This window comes from Dasypus novemcinctus, chromosome 2 (assembly GCF_030445035.2).
Source record: "Dasypus novemcinctus isolate mDasNov1 chromosome 2, mDasNov1.1.hap2, whole genome shotgun sequence".
In the NCBI taxonomy this organism is placed as follows: domain Eukaryota; kingdom Metazoa; phylum Chordata; class Mammalia; order Cingulata; family Dasypodidae; genus Dasypus; species Dasypus novemcinctus.
In genome coordinates, this window is record NC_080674.1 from 61,617,848 (window position 1) to 61,633,302 (window position 15,455).

At 37.3% G+C, this 15,455-nt stretch overlaps 2 protein-coding genes across 3 annotated transcripts in view; one reads left to right on the top strand and one right to left on the bottom strand.

Moving 5' to 3' along the window:
* The window catches only part of ERCC8 (ERCC excision repair 8, CSA ubiquitin ligase complex subunit), a 57,042-nt gene extending 56,262 nt beyond the window's left edge, over positions 1 to 780 (bottom strand). Inside the window, exon 1 of the mRNA XM_004458848.3 lies at positions 632 to 780. Within this exon, the coding sequence (XP_004458905.1) occupies positions 632 to 708 (77 nt within the window). The 5' untranslated portion in view covers positions 709 to 780. The remainder of the gene's footprint in view (positions 1 to 631) is intronic.
* Positions 781 to 850: 70 nt separating this feature from the next.
* NDUFAF2 (NADH:ubiquinone oxidoreductase complex assembly factor 2) overlaps positions 851 to 15,455 on the top strand; it is a 245,301-nt gene continuing 230,696 nt past the window's right edge. For both annotated transcript variants that reach the window (XM_004458854.4, XM_058309246.1), the window contains exon 1: positions 851 to 1,090. In XM_004458854.4, the coding sequence (XP_004458911.1) occupies positions 964 to 1,090 (127 nt within the window). In that variant the 5' untranslated portion in view covers positions 851 to 963. The remainder of the gene's footprint in view (positions 1,091 to 15,455) is intronic.

Sequence of the window (15,455 nt, forward strand, 5' to 3'; positions counted from 1 at the left end):
AACAGAAGCCAGAAGTCAGCAGTAATTAGAGCAGACACAAGGAGAAAGCAGTCATCATGTGACAGAGGTCTCTGGTAGAACGCAAGCCTGTCAATGCTTTTGATGTTGGACTTCTTCAAAACCGTGAGAGGAAAAATCCTGTTTAAGCCACCTCACTGTATATTTGTCACAGTGTCCTGGCAACCTAAGACTCTCATCTAGCCTCTGCCTACTTTCTGGCGTTATCTTTTGTTAATGCTTATCCCCTTCTCTGCTCTAGTCATTCTGAACTTTAATACATGGCTTATGTTCTACATCTAACAAACTGCGTGGCACGCAGTAGGCGCTCACTAAATATGTCGACCGAATCGATAGACGAATCCTTGGAGGATTGTTATTCTTTGGGGAACTTAAAACGAGGAATAAATAATAAAGTAAAACAAAAAAGTATACTCATTTATGTGTATTGCACCTTCACCTGAGCCCGCATGGGTACCCACCGCCTACAAGCTATGAAAGAAAATACACAACGCATCCCATTATCGCAAGCCACAGAGCAGAAGCAGAGAGCAAAGCATTTTGGTGGGAGGAAAGTGATAATAGGGTGAGAAAGTGTGGGGCAAGTCTGCTCCAAAAGTAAGGTTTTCTTTACCTCCGCGTGGACTCTGCTCGCCGGAGGCGAAGAGGGTCGTCCAAACCCGCTTGTCGCGCGGATAAAAGCCCCAGCATCCCAATCCTTCACACCAGCTTTACCCCCGGGCGCCGCCATAATAGAGCTCACAGGAAGGGCTATAACAACGGGATCTCTCATTGGCCAAACGGTGCCGTGATCCGACCAATGGTAAGCGCCTTTATTTGAAAGCTACGGGAATGGAGTCGGTTTGACTACTTCAGTTTAGGTAGGAGGCGGGGTCTGCAGCGAGTAGCTCTTGTGACCGCACTGCAGATTCTGGTGCTACCCACGCTGGGAGCAGGCCGGAAAGCATGGGCTGGTCTCAGAGTCTGTTACGCCGCTTGTGGAGAGCGTTGTCAAAGGAGGTGAAGCAGCACGTGGGCACGGACCAGTTCGGGAACAAATACTATTATATCTCGGAGTACAAGAACTGGAGAGGTGAGACGAGAACGAGGGCAGCAGTTGCATGGTCACTAGATAAGGAAAAGTGAGGGCGTCCGGTGAACTAAAGCGACCTGAGGGGAGATCCAGTGTTCTTTCACCCCGCCCGCCCCCTTCGTTCCGGAGTCTGAGCCGTGTTTATCCGGCTTTCTCTGGGCTCCATTAGTTGAGTGGTTTTCTGCCGACGCGTGCATAGACACACCCCTTTCCCCCAGGGCCGCGAGCTGCGCCTGCAGAGGACGCTTCAGTTTTTCTCCTTGCCACTGGGTAACGTGGACAAGGGCAAGTCCCCGGAGATCTTTGACCGAAAGTGGCATTTCCTGCTCCTGTGCTCCTCTTGCGACCGAAGGGGGAGTGGTGAAATTGAGGCGTATCTTCAGCGCCTACGGTTTCCTCTTTCTTGGTGTTTACCTTTCTCAGTGAAGTCTTGGCTGTAGCGCTGGCCCCAAGCGTCACCTCTCACGACCAAAACCTCTCAGGAGTAGGTCCGTGCACCGTGACAGTGTGGAAAAGAGATCCTTAAAAGGCGTCACGTTTTCTTTCCCAGGAGTTTGCCTTCTAAGGTCTCGTTGATCAATTAAAGATGCATGGCTCTTATTTGTGGTATTTCTGTGTAGGATTCAACAAGTAGCAGAGCGGGTTGTTTTGAGAGTTAGGAGAGGTTTCTGTCCATTGGAATCTCGCAATGTAGCAGCTGTCATAACCTCTTCTGTGCTGTGCAGTCACCGCGGTGCCAAAGATCTAAGGCTTCGGGCTCGGACAGGCTTGGGTTACAATGTCAGTTCTGACACTACACTTAACAGTTGAGGGATCACAGACGAAGTATTTGACCTTCCCAAGTCTCAGGATCCTCACTTGAAAGTTAGAGATAATCATCATCATCATAATTATCATCATCTGAGATGCACTAACCCCTTTCCAGAATTGTGTTCTATTCATTTTCCACAACTCCTAACAAAGGGAACTAATCCTTCCTTCTTCATAATCCACACATTGTACCCTATGCTTTGCTTTGTAACTCAAATTTATTTTGTCAAGTATTTTTCCGTAACTTATTTTAATATCTTAGGCTTGGTGACTACGTATTTCCTTGACAAATTGTAAGCGGAGGGTTATGTTTCTTTTCCATAAGTTGTCAGTAACATTAAAAAATATGCAAAACGTCAACTTGAAGTTTTTTTAAGTTGAAGTATAATTTCCATATGGTAATATTCATCCTTTTTGATGTGTAGTTTTATGGTTTTTGACATATGAATGCAGTCTTTTAACTCAGCACAAATAGTCCATCACCCCTCCCAATTCCCCCTGCCCCTTAGTAATTAATCTCTTCCCCAGCCCAGCCCTTGACACTGATCTGTCTTCTGTCCCTGTAGTTTTGCTTTTTTCATAATATTGTATAAATGAAACCATACAGCATACAGCCTTTTGAATCTGGCATATTTCATATAGCATAATGCACATGAGATTTATCCATGTATAAACAATAGTTTGTTCTTTTTTATTGCTGATCCGTTGTGTGGGTTTACTACTATTTGTCATTACTTGTTCATAGACATTTGGTTTTTTTCCAATTTTGGGCAATTACAAATAAATTATGAGCATTCATATACGATATCTGGAAGTGGAATGGCTGGATCATACTATAGATGCATATTTAACTTGTTAAGAAACTTCCAGAATAGTTGTAGCATTTCACTTTCCCACCAGCAGTATATGAGAGTTCCAGTTGTTTCACATCCTCATCAGTATTTTTTCTGGTCAGTTTTTGAAACTTTAGCCACTCCAATAGGTGGGTATCATATCATGGTTTTTTTTTTTTTTTTTTTTAATTTTTTTATTTTTTATTGACTTTGTAATAATATTACATTAAAAATATATATGTGAGGTCCCATTCAACCCCATCCCCCCACCCCCCCTCTCCCCCCCCCAACAACACTCGTTCCCATCATCATGACACATCCATTGGATTTTGTAAGTACATCTTTGGGCACCTCTGCACCTCATATACATTGGTTCACATCATAGCCCATACTCTCCTCCATTCCATCCAGTGGGCCCTGTGAGGATTTACAATGTCCGGTGATTGCCTCTGAAGTACCATCCAGGGCAGCTCCATGTCCCAAAGATGCCTCCACCTCTCATCTCTTCCTGCCTTTCCCCATACCCTTCGTCCACTATGTCCACTTTTCCCATTCCAATGCCACCTCTTCTATGTGGACATGGGTTTTTTTTTTAAAGATTTTCTTTTTGTTATTAGTAAGTTGGTTTTTAAAATTTTATTTTCAAATATAGTGAAATTGACTTTTTAATTAATGTACTGTTCTATAAACTTTAACACATGTATAGATTCTTGTAACAGCCACCCAAATCAGGATAAGAACTGTTGTATCACCCCCAAAACTTCTTTGTGATAACTCTCTGTATAGATCACACTCTTGCCCCATTCCTAACTCCAGCAACCACTGATTTGTTCTCTGTCATTATAATTTTGTCTTTTTGAAAATGTCACATACATAGAATCATACCATATGTACCTTTTGAGACTGGTTTCTTCCACATAGCATAATGCGTTTGAGATTCATTGAAGTTGTTGAACTTACCAGTAGTTTGGTTCTTTTTAATGCTGGCTAGTATTCCATTTTATGGATGAACTACAATTTGTTGATTTATGTGTAGAAGGACATTGGGTTGTTTCCAGTTTAGGGTGATTATAATAGAGCTGGGAAAAAACCACTCAGATATGAGGTTGATATGAACAAAAGTTTTCATTTCCCTTGAGTAAATGATTGCTGGGTCATATGGATTCTAGCTTACTCTGTAAAATGTAATTAACAATACCTACTTAGCCTTAAAAGAAACTTCTGCTACTTAAGAAAGAGAAACAGGATAATGCAGCATTTAAGAGAATGAGTTTAAGGGAGCTGAGGTGGCTCAAGCAATAGAGTGCCTCTCTCCCACATGGGAGGCCCTGGGTTCGATTCCTGGTGCCTTCTAAAGAGATGATGAGCAGACAGTTGATGAGCTTAAACAATGAAGGGGGTGGGGAATGAATAAATAAAAATAAATCTTAAAAAAAGAATGAGTTTAATGTCGAAATAAATTTGAATCAAGTTTTGGAGAGCTTTTATTTAGTTCTTTGATTTCTTTCATCAATGATTTGGGTAGAGATCATGCACATATTTTTTCAAATTATTCTGAAGTATTTTATATTTTATAGTATTATTGTAAATTATGCTTTTTAAAATGTCAGTTTCCAGTTCTTTAATTGCTAATAAATAGAAATGCAATTGATTTTTCTATATTGACCATGTATCTGCAAACTATTTTATTCACTAGTTCTAGTAGATTTTTTTATAGTTTCCTTGGGATATTTTAAATAGGTAATTATGTCAATTATGGATAGAGGCAAATTTATTTTTATCTTTCCAATCTGCTTTTTATTTCTTTTTCTTTCCCAATTGCACAGTATAGGACCTCTGGTACAATGTTGAATAGGAGTGGTGAGAGTATATATCTTTGCCTTGTTCCTTATCTTGGGAAGAAAGCATTTCATTTTTTCTTTATTAAGTATGATGTTAGCTGTAAGTTTTTTGTAGAGGCCCTTTATAATGTTAACAAAGTCGCCTTCTATTTCTAGTCTGCTGAGAATTTTTTTCATGAATTGTGGAATTTTTTCAAATGCTTTATTTGTATCTATTGAAATGTTCATATGGTAAATTACACTGATTTTTTCCCCCTAAGGTACAAAGGGCTGGGCATTAAACTTGGGACCTCATATGTGGGAAGCCAGTGCTCAACCACTGAGCCACATCAACTTCCCTGAGTAGGTTTTATCATTTGTTTTGCTTGTTGTTTTTTTTTCAAGGAGGCATGGGAAACCAAACCTATGAGCTCCTATGTGGGAGGTGGGTACTCAACTTCTCGAGCCACATTTGCTCCCTGATTTTTTTTAATGATTTATTTTATTTATTTATCCCGCCCCCCCCCTGTTGTTTTGCACTTGTGCTTGCTGTCTGCTTGTTTTATGCTCATCTTCTTTTTAGGAGGCGCTGGGAAATGAACCTAGGACCTCCCATGTGGGAGGGAGGCATCCAATGGCTTGAGCTGCCTTCACTCCCCTGAATTGGTTTTTAATGTCATACCAACCTTGCATTTATGGGATAAATTTCAGTTGGTTATGACATATTATCCTCTTTATGTATTGTTGTATTAAGTGTGCTAACATATTGTTGAGGATTTTTGAGTTTATGTACTTGGAAATCTTGGTCTGTAGTTTCCTGTAATAGCTTTATCTGGGTGTGGTATCAAGGTCATGTTGGCCTTATATAGAGTGAGTTGGAATATGTTCCTTCTCTTGTATTTTTTTTGAAGAGTTTCCAAATATTTGAATTATTTATTCCTTAAATGTTTGGTATAATTTGCCAGTGAAGTCATCTGGACTGGAATTTTCTTGGAAGATTTTAACCACAAATTTAATATATTTAATAGTTATAAGACTACTCGGATTAACTATTTTTTCTTGAGTTTTTGTCTTTCAAAGAATTTGCCCATTTTACCTAAACTGTTGAATTTATGAGCATGAAGTTGGCCACAATATCATTTCATTTTCCTTCTAATATGTGTGAGATGTATAGTGATGTCTCTTTCATTCTTGAAATTGGTAATTTGTACCTGCTCCCTTTTTTTCTTGATCTGTCTTAAGAGTGGTTTGTTAACTATATTGATCTTTTCACATAACTGTTTTGGATTTCATTAACTTTCTCTGTAAGATTTTTCCTTTAGAAACAGTTTTCTTGTTCTTTGCTTATATCTTCATTGTTTCTTTTCTTCTGCTTTCATTTTGTTTTATGTGTGTTTTTGTGTGTTTGTGTGCTTTTAGTATCTTAAGGTAGAAGCTGAGGTCATATTTAGCCCTTTTTAAGTTATTAATGCTGTAAATTTCTTATAAGCACTGTTTTAATCATATTTCACAAAATTTTATATATTATTTTTTTCCATTTTCATGCAATTAAAATATTTTCAAATTCCCTTTTTTAACTTTTTCTTTGACCTTTGTATTATCTGTAAATATTTTCTTTACTTTCTAAATACTTGGGAAATTTTCAGATATCTTTATGTTATTGATTTCTAGTTTAATTCCATAATAGAGAATATCTTTTATATGATTTAAATCTTTTAAATTTATTGTAACTTGTCACATGGTTTGATGTATTTTACCTTATTTGTGACATCTTACAAGCTGTTCACATTAGGTGACAACTAGGACTCCCTATGGGAGTACTGGTGACATTTTCAAAGTCATTTGACTTGACCCCCACCATTTGCTCCTTGCTCTCAGTCCTGCTGCTTGCTCCAAGCTTGGGGTTTCTAAGGACTTTTGTTTTTGGGAAAACCCGTAGAGAATCATTCCAGGCTGGCCGGTCTGGCTGTGCTGATTCACAGGCCAGTCAGCACTACTGAGTTTACCTTCTTTCTCATGCTGTATTATTCATTAATTTTCTCATGTGACAAATACTGAGTAATATTCTATGTAAAATATATCTGTTTTGTGTACTTCAGACCTATTGGCCTTTTGATGGTATCTTTATCTGTTAAAAAGTTACTGTTTTAGTTTGCTAAGCAGCTGAAGGCACTGTACCAGAAGTGAGTTGGTGTTTACAATGGGGATTTATTAGTTTATAAGCTTACAATTATGAGACCATAAAAAAGTGCATGTCAGGGCATAATTAGGCAATCCTTTCTCCCCAAAGAACGGCCTCCAGTGATCTGGACTTTTCTGTCCCATGGCAAGGCAGTTCATGGTGGCTGCAGGTCTCTCCCTTATCTCCCTGGCTTTATTGCTTTCAGCGTCTTGGTTCAATGGCTTTCTCTCTGTTTCTGTGTGTTTCTCTCCCTGTTCACCCCATTTATAAAGGATTCCAGTAAGAACATTGAGACCCACCCTGAGCCACACCTTAATTAAAATTAGCTAATCGAAGGCCACCCATAGTAAGTTCAAAGCCACAGGAATGGATTAGTTTTAAGAACATGATTTTCTGGGGTCTATCCTACTTCAACCCATCAGTTACCCGTGCACCCACCCCCACCCTTATTTTTGGATTCTATAAAAAATTCAAAAGGATTTGAGGCAATAAATGAGGTAAACATGAATCAGTGACTGTCTTTCTTATTTTGTTACAATAAATGCACCAAATTGTTCTTCACGGATTAAAATAGTCTCATTAGAAATAATACTATTTTCCCCAGGGTATCATAACTCTTCTAATGTTATCGAGGTTTGGACTTAGCTTAATGTGTCCTTCTAAAGGTAGTTTCATTGCTAACATCAAACTTCTCTTAGGATAAACTTATTTTTTCCTTCCAGGATGAATAGATCATCATCTAATAATTAAAACCAATATTGTCCACTGTTCTGTGCAGATGAAGCTACACTGTTTTAGATGGTGTCACCTCAGCCTCTTTGTATTTAGTATTTTAAGTATACCACAAATATGTAATTAATAGTCAATTAAGAAGTAGTTTTTAAGAATTAGAACAAATCAAATGGTAAAATTAATAAGCTGTCTTGTTTCAATGGGTAATTTAAAGGTTATGATATAGACTTTTTTCCATTAAAAATTTTTTTTAAAAAGCTTTAGATTGCATGTTATATAAAAAATATAGGAAATTCCCATATGCTGTACCCCCTCCTCCTCCCACACTTTCATTAGTATGATACATTTGTTAAAATTGATGAACACATACTGAATCATTGCTACTAACTGTGGTCTATAGTTTACACTACACATTGCACTCTATCCTGCACAATTTTGTAGGTTATGACAAAATGTTTAATGGCTTATGTCTGTCATTGCAATGTCATGCAGGACAATTCCAATCCTGTAAATGCCCCCATATTACACCTATTCTTCTCCTCTCTCCCCTCAGAACCTTTATATCAATGTTAAAAGTTCTTCCATTGCTAGGATAATAAGTATAATAGATTATTAATAAGTCTACTTTATTCCATTGTTCATTTCCCAATCTTGAGGATTTGGGGATGGTGATGCCCACTCTGTTTCCAATTGAGAGCAGTCTTAGATTCCATGTGGCAGATGGATGAAACTATCTTGTTTGCAGTTGCAGACACTCTGTTTCTTGGGATGGACATTGTTCATCATCATCTCCTTGTAAATTGTCCTGGATGAGTCCAATGAATTGGAGAGTAGGTGTTGCAACTGTGCTGAGATTCAGGGTTCAGCTGGCATATGAATGGACCAAAGATTTAAGTCTCTGGGACATATATTTAATAAATGTATTACTGATTATAGGTTCAAATAAAAGGGGCAGAAGAGCCATGTGTAGGGAAACTATAAATGAGTCTAACTGTTACACTGGGGAGCATAAATTCCACAGCAAGGCCCACTGACAGGGTGCCTAATTCCTGAGCTTGTCTCTCCTGCTTATAGTGTCTGGATGTCTCTAGAGCCTTCAGGAGCCCCACTGTTTAAGGCACTGTTTACTGTGGCAGTCAGTGGGGTCCTGCTGAGAGGTGTATAAGCATAACCTCTGGAATGACCTCCTGACTCACTTGAAATTTTTAGCCATGAAAACTAATGTGTATTTAATATTTCCCCCTTTTGGTCAAGGTCTTTTTCTGGATGCATTGCTAGTTGGTGTTTGGTAATAATCCCTTAGTGCCAGAGAGGCTTATCCCTGGTAGTCATGTCCTATCCTGGGGGTACGGAGAGGGAAGGTAGTGTGTTTATATGCTGAGTTTGACTTAGAGGGAGGCCACATTTAAGCAACATGGAGGCTTTTAGAAGGTAACTCTTAGGCAATATATAATACTAGCCCACGTTTCAATTTCACAAGGGCCTGGCATCATGGTCTTTCTTCCTTCACTAGGCATTGACCTTGTACCTTGGGAATTCTTGCCGTTCTATTAGAGACTGTAACAGGACTACCTAGGATGGGATTTCAATAATCTTTTGGTTATTGTGTGGACCTCCACCCACTGAGACAATGCCCTTTGAACACTTGACCATATTCTTATGCCTTAGAGGCATGCCCCAGGTGTACCTGTTCCCACACATCCTCCCATCACCAACAACCTGCACCAGTGATCCTCCCCTGCCACAATTGTGACCCTTCTGTGATCCAAAACCTCTCCAAAAATGAAGCCAACAAAATAATCAAAATTATTAAGAAAATGAAATAATAATAGCTTTAAAAATAAAATATAAAAATAATAAAAATTTGAAATAATATAAAAAATTTTTAGCCATTGTGTCTTTCATCACTGTAAGATCTGTTGTCCTGTAATCACGCTGATAATTTCTTTCGTATATTTCCCTATTGCCTTATTTTTTTTCCTTCTTCAAAGAACCTTTATGTTACAGAAGTCACAAGGAAAATATAGGGGGTTCCTATATACTCAGTGCTCTCCCACCCCCTTTTTTAGGGTAGGCAAGGGAGTAAAGAGTTTATTAAGAAACAAGAAAATGAGAAAAGTGCACAGTCCAAAGCATGGACCATGGGCAGACTGCAGGGTGAGTGGCCAAATACAGCTTTTTGAATGTGGTATTCATTCTTGAGAATTTGGGAAATATTGACATTTCCAGATTTGTCCACCAGGTAGCAGCATTGTTTCAAAAATTTTTATGTTACAGTTCCTAAATATTTTTTTCATTGAGTTGATTTGAGGGAGGTATCTTTTCGCTAAGATAACTGAATGTACTGTTTTTCTCCAAGTAAACACTGTCGTACTCTTATATAAACTGCTGACTTTTAGGACAAGGATGTAAAAATGACAGTTGATTATTTCTGGTCAGTAATGCACAATGATATAAGTGGCAATTATATTTTGAAGAACTGACCAAAAAATTTTTAAATCATGCATTTAATTTTTCCAGCAGTAAGTAAAATTCTGCCTTGAGCTGTTAGAGAGTACAATATAAACATCACTGTAGATATCAAGTTGATAGGATATTTCTAAAATGTTTTACAGTTTTAGCTAAAACATGTCTTCCATTTAGAGATATGTAGAAAAAAGAGCAACTTACTTGCAAATACTTTTACGTCATACAAAATCATAATTGTAAACTTTTTTCTTAACTGTTTTGTGCATTTAATAATTGAAAATATAAACAGTTTAAAAAGAAAAAATACGATTGAATAAAAACATAAATTTCTCAATTAAATGTACTGGATACATATAAAAATTCTTTTGAATCATACAATATATTATACAATATATTTGGGTCATAGTAATGCAATCATAGATTATTTGTCCTTTTGTGTCTGGCTTGCTTCCCTCAACATAATGCCCTCCAAATTCATCCATGCTGACATATGCTTTACAACTTCATTTCTTCTGATAGCTGCATAATATTCCATCTTGTGGGAATACACCCCAGTTTGTTTATCCATTCATCAGTTGATGGACACCCGGGTTGTTTCTAACTTTTGGCAATCATGAATAATGCTGCTATGAGCATCAATGTGCACATGTCTGTTTTTGTAACTGTTTTCAGTTCTTATACTCTGTAGTGGTATTGTAGAGTCACATGGCAAGTCTATATTCAACTTCTTTAGAATCTGCCAAATAGTCCTCCACAGTGGCTGTACCATTCTGCATTTCCACCAAAGTTGAATAAGTGTTCCTATTTCTCCACATCCTCTCCAACACTTTTAGTTCTCTGTCTTTTTAATAGTGGCCATTCTGATAGGTGTCAAATTATATCTCATTGTTTGATTTGCATTTTTTTCATGTGCTTTTTTGCCATTTGTATTTCTTCTTTGGACAAATGTCTATTCAAGTTTTTTGCCCATTTTTAAAATGGGTTGTTTGTCTTTTTATTGTTGAGTTATAACATCTCTTTATATATCCTGGATAGTAAACCCTTATTGGACATCTGATTTCCAAATATTTTCTCCTATTGAGTCAGCTGCCTTTTCACCCTTTTGACAAAGGCCTGTGAGGTGCAAAAGTGTTTAATTTTGAGGAGGTCCCGTTTATCTATTTTTCCTTTTGTAACATGTGCTTTGGGTGTAAGGTCCAAGAAACCACCACCTACTACAAGGTCTTGAAGATGTTTCCCTGTATTTTCTTCTAGTAGTTTTATGTTGCTGGCTTTATATTTAGGTCTTTGATCTGTTTTGAGTTGATTCTTAAATAGGGAGTGAGATAGGGGTCCTCTTTCATTTGTTTGGTTATAGATATCCAGTTCTAGCATCATTTGTTGAAGAAACTGTTTTGTCCCACTAACATGGACTTGGTAGGTTTGTCAAAAAACAGTTGACCATATAGGTGAGGGTTTATTTCTGGACTCTAAATTCTATTCTACTGATTGATGTGTCTATGTTTATACCAGTACCATGCTGTTTTAACCACTGTAGCTTTGTAATATGTTTCAAAGTCAGGCAGTGAAATTCCCCCCCGTTGCTCCTCTTTTTTAAGAATGTTTTTGGCTATTCGAGTGCACTTTCCAATTGAGTTTGGTAATTGCCTTTTCTAATTCTGTAAAGTAGGCTGTTGGAATTTTGATTGGTATTGCACTGAATCTATAAATCAGTTTGGGTAAGATTGACATCTTCATGATATTTGTTCTTCCAATTCATGAGTATGGATGTCTTTCCATTTGTTTAGGTCTTTTTAAAAATTTCTTTTAGCATTCTTTTGTAGTTTTCTGCATATAGGTCTTGTTACTTCTTTAGTTAAATTAATTCCTAGGTATTTGAGTCTTTTTGTTGCTATAGTAAATGGAATTTTCCCCCTGATTTCCTCCTCAAATTGTTCAGTAACTAGTATACAAAAATAATTACTGGTTTTTGCATGTTGATCTTATATCCTGCCACTTTGCTGAGCTCATTTATTAGCTCAAATATCTTTGTCATGAATGCTTCAGAATTTTCTAAGTGAGGGATCATGTCATCTGCAAACAGTGAGAGTTTTACTTTCTCTTTTTCTATATGGATGACTTTAATTTTTTTTTCCTTGTGTAATTGCCCTAGCTAGAACTTCTACTAAAATACTGAATAACATGGTGATAGTAGGCATCCTTGTCTTGTTCCCAATCTTAGAGGGAAAGTTTTCAATCTTTCCCCATTGAGTACGATGTTGGCTGTGGGTTTTTCATATATGCTTTTTATCATATTGAAGAATTTTCCTTCTATTCCTAGCTTTTGAAGTGTTCTTATCAGAAAACGATGTTGGATTTTGTTGAATGCCTTTTCTGCATCGATTGAGATGATCATGTGGTTTTTTTCCTTCAATTTGTTAATGTGGTGTATTACACTGAGTGCTTTTCTTAGGATAAACCAGCCTTGCATACCAGGATCAAATCACACTTGGTCATGATGTATAAGTCTTTTGATATGCTGTTGGTTTATATTTGCAAGTATTTTGTTGAGAATTTTTGCATCTGTATTCATTAGAGAGTTGGTGTATAATTTTCTTTATTTGTGTCATTATCTGGCTTTTGTATTAGGGTGATGTTGGTTTCATTTAGTGTGTTGGGTAATTTTCCCTCTTCCTCAATGTTTTGAAAAAGTTGAAAGAGAATTGGTGAAAATTCTTTTTGTAATGCTTCGTGGAATTTACCTGTGAAGCGATCTGGTCCTAGACTTTTCTTTGCTGGGAGTTTTTTGATGATGGATTCAATCTCTTTAAATGTTTGGTTTGTTAAGTTCTTGTATTTCTTGTAGCATCAGTGTAGGTTGTTTGTGTATTTCTAGGAATTTGTCCATTTCATCTAGGTTGTCTTGATTGTTAGCATACAGGTTCTCATAATATCTTCTTACGATCCTTTTCATTTCTATGAGGTCAGTCATAACTTCCCCCCTTTCATTTCTGATAGTATTTATTTGCATCTTCTCTCTTTTTTTTCTTTGTTAGTCTAGCTAGCGGTTTGTCAATTTTATTGATCTTCTCAAAGAACCAGCTTTTGGTTTTGTTGATTTTCTCATTTTTTTGTTCTTCATTTCATTTATTTCTGCTCTAGTCTTTTTATTTCTTTCCTTCTGCTTGCATTAGGATTGGTTTGCTGTTCTTCTTCTAGTTTCTATAGTTGTTCAGTTAAATCTTTGAGTTTAGCTCCTTCTTCTTTTTTCATATAGGTGTTGAGGGCTATAAATTCGCTTCTCAAGACTGCCTTTGCTGTATCCCATAAGTTTTGATAAGTTGTGTTCTTGTTTTCACTTGTCTCAATATATTTACTGATTTCACTTCCAATTTCTTCTTTGACCCACTGATAATTTAGGAATATGGTGTTTAGTCTCTAAAAATTGTGAATTTACTTTTTTCCTATTGATTTCCAGTTTCATTCCATTATGATTGAGAAGGTGCTCTGTATAATTTCAATATTTTTATATTTATTGAGAGCTGCATTGTGCCCTAACATATGGTCTGTCCTCGAGAAAGATCCATGGGCACTTGAGAAGAGGGTATAACCCCCCGAGTTTGGATGCAGTGTTCTGTATATGCCTGTCAGGTCTAACTCCTTTATCATATTGTTCAAGTTCTCTGTTTCCTTGTTGATCTTCTGTCTAGTTGTTCTATCTAATGATGTGAGTGGGGTGTTGAAGTCTCCAATGATTATTGTAGAGATGTCTGTTTCTCCCTTCAGTTTTGCCAGAGTTTGTCTCATGTATTTTGGGGCACCCTTGTTTGGTGCATAGATACTTATGATTGTTACATCTTCCTGGTAGATTGTCCCTTTTGTTAATATATAATGTCCTTCTGTATCTCTTATAACTTTTTTGCATTTACACTCTGTTTTGTCCAATATTAGTCTAGCATCCCCTGCCCTTTTTTGGTTACTATTCACGTGGAGTATCTGTTTCCAGCTTTTCACTTTCAGCCAGTTTGTGTCCCTGGGTCTAAGGTGAGTTTCTTTTAAGCAGCATTTGGATGGCTCATGTTTTTTTATCCATTCTCTCAGCCTGTGTCTTTTGGTTGGGGATTTTAATCCATTCACAGTCAAAGGTATTTTTGTAAATGCATTATTTACTTCGATCATTTTTTAAAAGGTTTTCTTCATTTATTTATTTATTTTTTTAAAAAATTAAAGTTAATAGATCACAAGGAATGTTACATTAAAAAACATAAAAAAAACATAAGAGGTTCCCATATAACTCACTTCCCACCTCTCACCACATCATTTTTGTAAATTGCATTTTGGATATATACATTACAAAAAAAAGTTACACTAAAAAATATATACCCCCCACACCCCCACCCCACTCCTCCCATACCAACAACCTCCCTCATCATTGTGGCACACTCATCGCACTCGGTGAGCACACTTTGGGGCACTGCTGCACTACACAGTTAATAGTTTACCCTGTAGTTTGCACTCTCCCCCAGTACATTCAGTGGGTTAGGGCAGGATAATATAAAGTCCAGCATCTGACCCCGCAATAGCATCAAGGATAACTCAAAATCCCAAGAATGCCCCCACATCACATCTCTTCTACCCTCTCCCTGCCCTCAGCAACTACTGTGGCCACTTTCTCCACCTCAATGCTAAAATTTCTTCTATTACTCGTCACAATAGTTTTATAGTAGAATATCAGTAAGTACTTCATTTATTTATTTCTCCCCATTGCCTCCTTGTTTGCCCTTGCTGTTACCTGTCTTCCTTGATTCTTTAGGAGGGAGGGAGGCACCTAATTGCCTGATCGCTTAAGCTAACTTTATTCCCTGCTTTGTTGTGTCTCTCATTATGCTTTTCTTCTTGTGTCTCTGTTGCATCATCTTGCCTATTGTGCCAGCTTACTGTCTTCTTTAGGAGGCACCAGGAACCAAACCAGGGACTCCAGTGTGGTGGGCAGGAGCTCAATCACTTGAGCCATATCACTACCCTACTTCCACCATTTTGTTCTATGGTTTTCATATATCATATCTTTTTTTTGTCTGTCTTTTTATACTCTTTTTCATTTTCCTTTCTCTATTCTTTCTTCTATACTCTCCTTCAGGCCTTTCTCTCTGTCTTTTTATTTCAGGTTCTAAGGTTTCCTTTAATATTTCCTGCAAAGGTGGGCTCGTTTTTGCAAACTCTCTTAGTCTCTATTTGTTTATGAATATTTTATACTCACCTTCATATTTGAAGGACAATTTTGCTGGATATAGAATTCTCAACTGGCAATTCAGTATCCTAATTGTATCATACCACTGTCTTCTCGCCTCCATGTTTTCTGAAGAGAAATCCACACTGAGTCTTACTGGGCATCTCTTGTGTGTGATGGTTTGCTTCTCCCTTGCTGCTCTGAGAATTTTCTCTTTATCTTTAACATATGACATTCTGAATAGTATGTGGCTTTGAGTGGGTCTACTCAAATTTATTCAGATGGGGATATGGTGCACTTCTTGAACATATAA